General features: G+C 42.0%; 1 protein-coding gene across 1 annotated transcript; it reads right to left on the reverse strand.

The window, feature by feature from the left end:
- Nucleotides 1-5: 5 nt before the first annotated feature.
- On the reverse strand, nt 6-1,094 carry LOC102209755 (neuroblast differentiation-associated protein AHNAK-like; the record flags this gene model as incomplete). The annotated part of the gene is made up of 1 exon (XM_005755995.1): nt 6-1,094. A coding segment is annotated over one exon (1,089 nt), but the record flags the coding sequence as incomplete, so codon positions are not given.
- Nucleotides 1,095-1,100: the final 6 nt, after the last annotated feature.

The following is a 1,100-nucleotide window of genomic DNA, read 5'->3' on the forward strand; positions in this document are numbered from 1 at the left end:
GGTAGGCTGGGTCCTGACAGTGATGGCAGTTTGAACTTGGGCCCTTTCAGTTTTCCATCAGGCCCTTCAACTTCTGGTAGACTAATATCAACTTCAGGTCCTTTGACATTGACATCAGCTTTGGGAAGGTTTATGTCAACATCTGGACCCTCAACTTTTGGACCTTTGAAACCAAATGTTGGCATTTTAATTTTGGGCATATCCAGTCCACCTTTTGGGCCTTCCAAGTCAATCTCTGAGCCTTTTATATCCACCTCAGGTACCTTTATTTTTCCTTCAGCCTTTGGTATATCAACATCACCTTCAAATTTAGGACCTTTTAGTTTGAAATCTACGTCGGGCATGGAAATCTTTGGTCCTGAGATATTTGGCATCTTGAATTTTGATCCTTTGATCTTCCCACTTGGACCCTCAACGTCAATATCAGGTGCTTCTATTTTCACTTCCGGTGTCTCTATTTCAGTCTTAGGTGTTGAAACATTTATATCAGCATCTGGAACTTCAACTTTTGGACTTTTAAATCCAAATTTTGGCATTTTGAATTTAGATCCTTTGGCTTTTGGTGTAGACAGTTCCAAATCAAGGTCCACACCCTCAAGACTTCCAGTTTTTCCTTTGAGGTTGATGTCGCCTTGTGGCAATTTCAACTCACTGTCTGGTGCATTTAGCTTTGGACCCTTGAAACCAAACCTTGGCAGTTTGAATTTCATTTTCTTTGAACCAGTTTCTGGAATATCAATTGAAGCATCTGGTCCCTCAATTTCAGGTTTTGATAGTTGCAAATCCCCCTTCATATCTCCTTTCAACTTTGGTCCCTTTAAATTGATGTCAACATCTGGCAGGGACATTTTGGGTCCACTTATTGTTGGAAACTTTACCTTGGGCCCTGAAAATTTTCCCTGTGGAGAGCCAATGTCCATCTTGGGACCGTGGACATCTACTTCAGGGATTTTAATATCGCCTTCAATCTTTGGAGCTGACACATCAAAATCTCCCTTGAGTTTGGGCCCTTTCAAGTTAATGTCAAAGTCTGGTAGGCTGGGTCCTGACAGTGATGGCAGTTTAAACTTGGGTCCTTTGAGTTTGGCATCAGGGCCTTC

This window comes from Pundamilia nyererei, unplaced genomic scaffold (assembly GCF_000239375.1).
Source record: "Pundamilia nyererei isolate P.nyererei 1_Seehausen unplaced genomic scaffold, PunNye1.0 scaffold06759, whole genome shotgun sequence".
Classification (NCBI taxonomy): Eukaryota; Metazoa; Chordata; class Actinopteri; order Cichliformes; family Cichlidae; genus Pundamilia; species Pundamilia nyererei.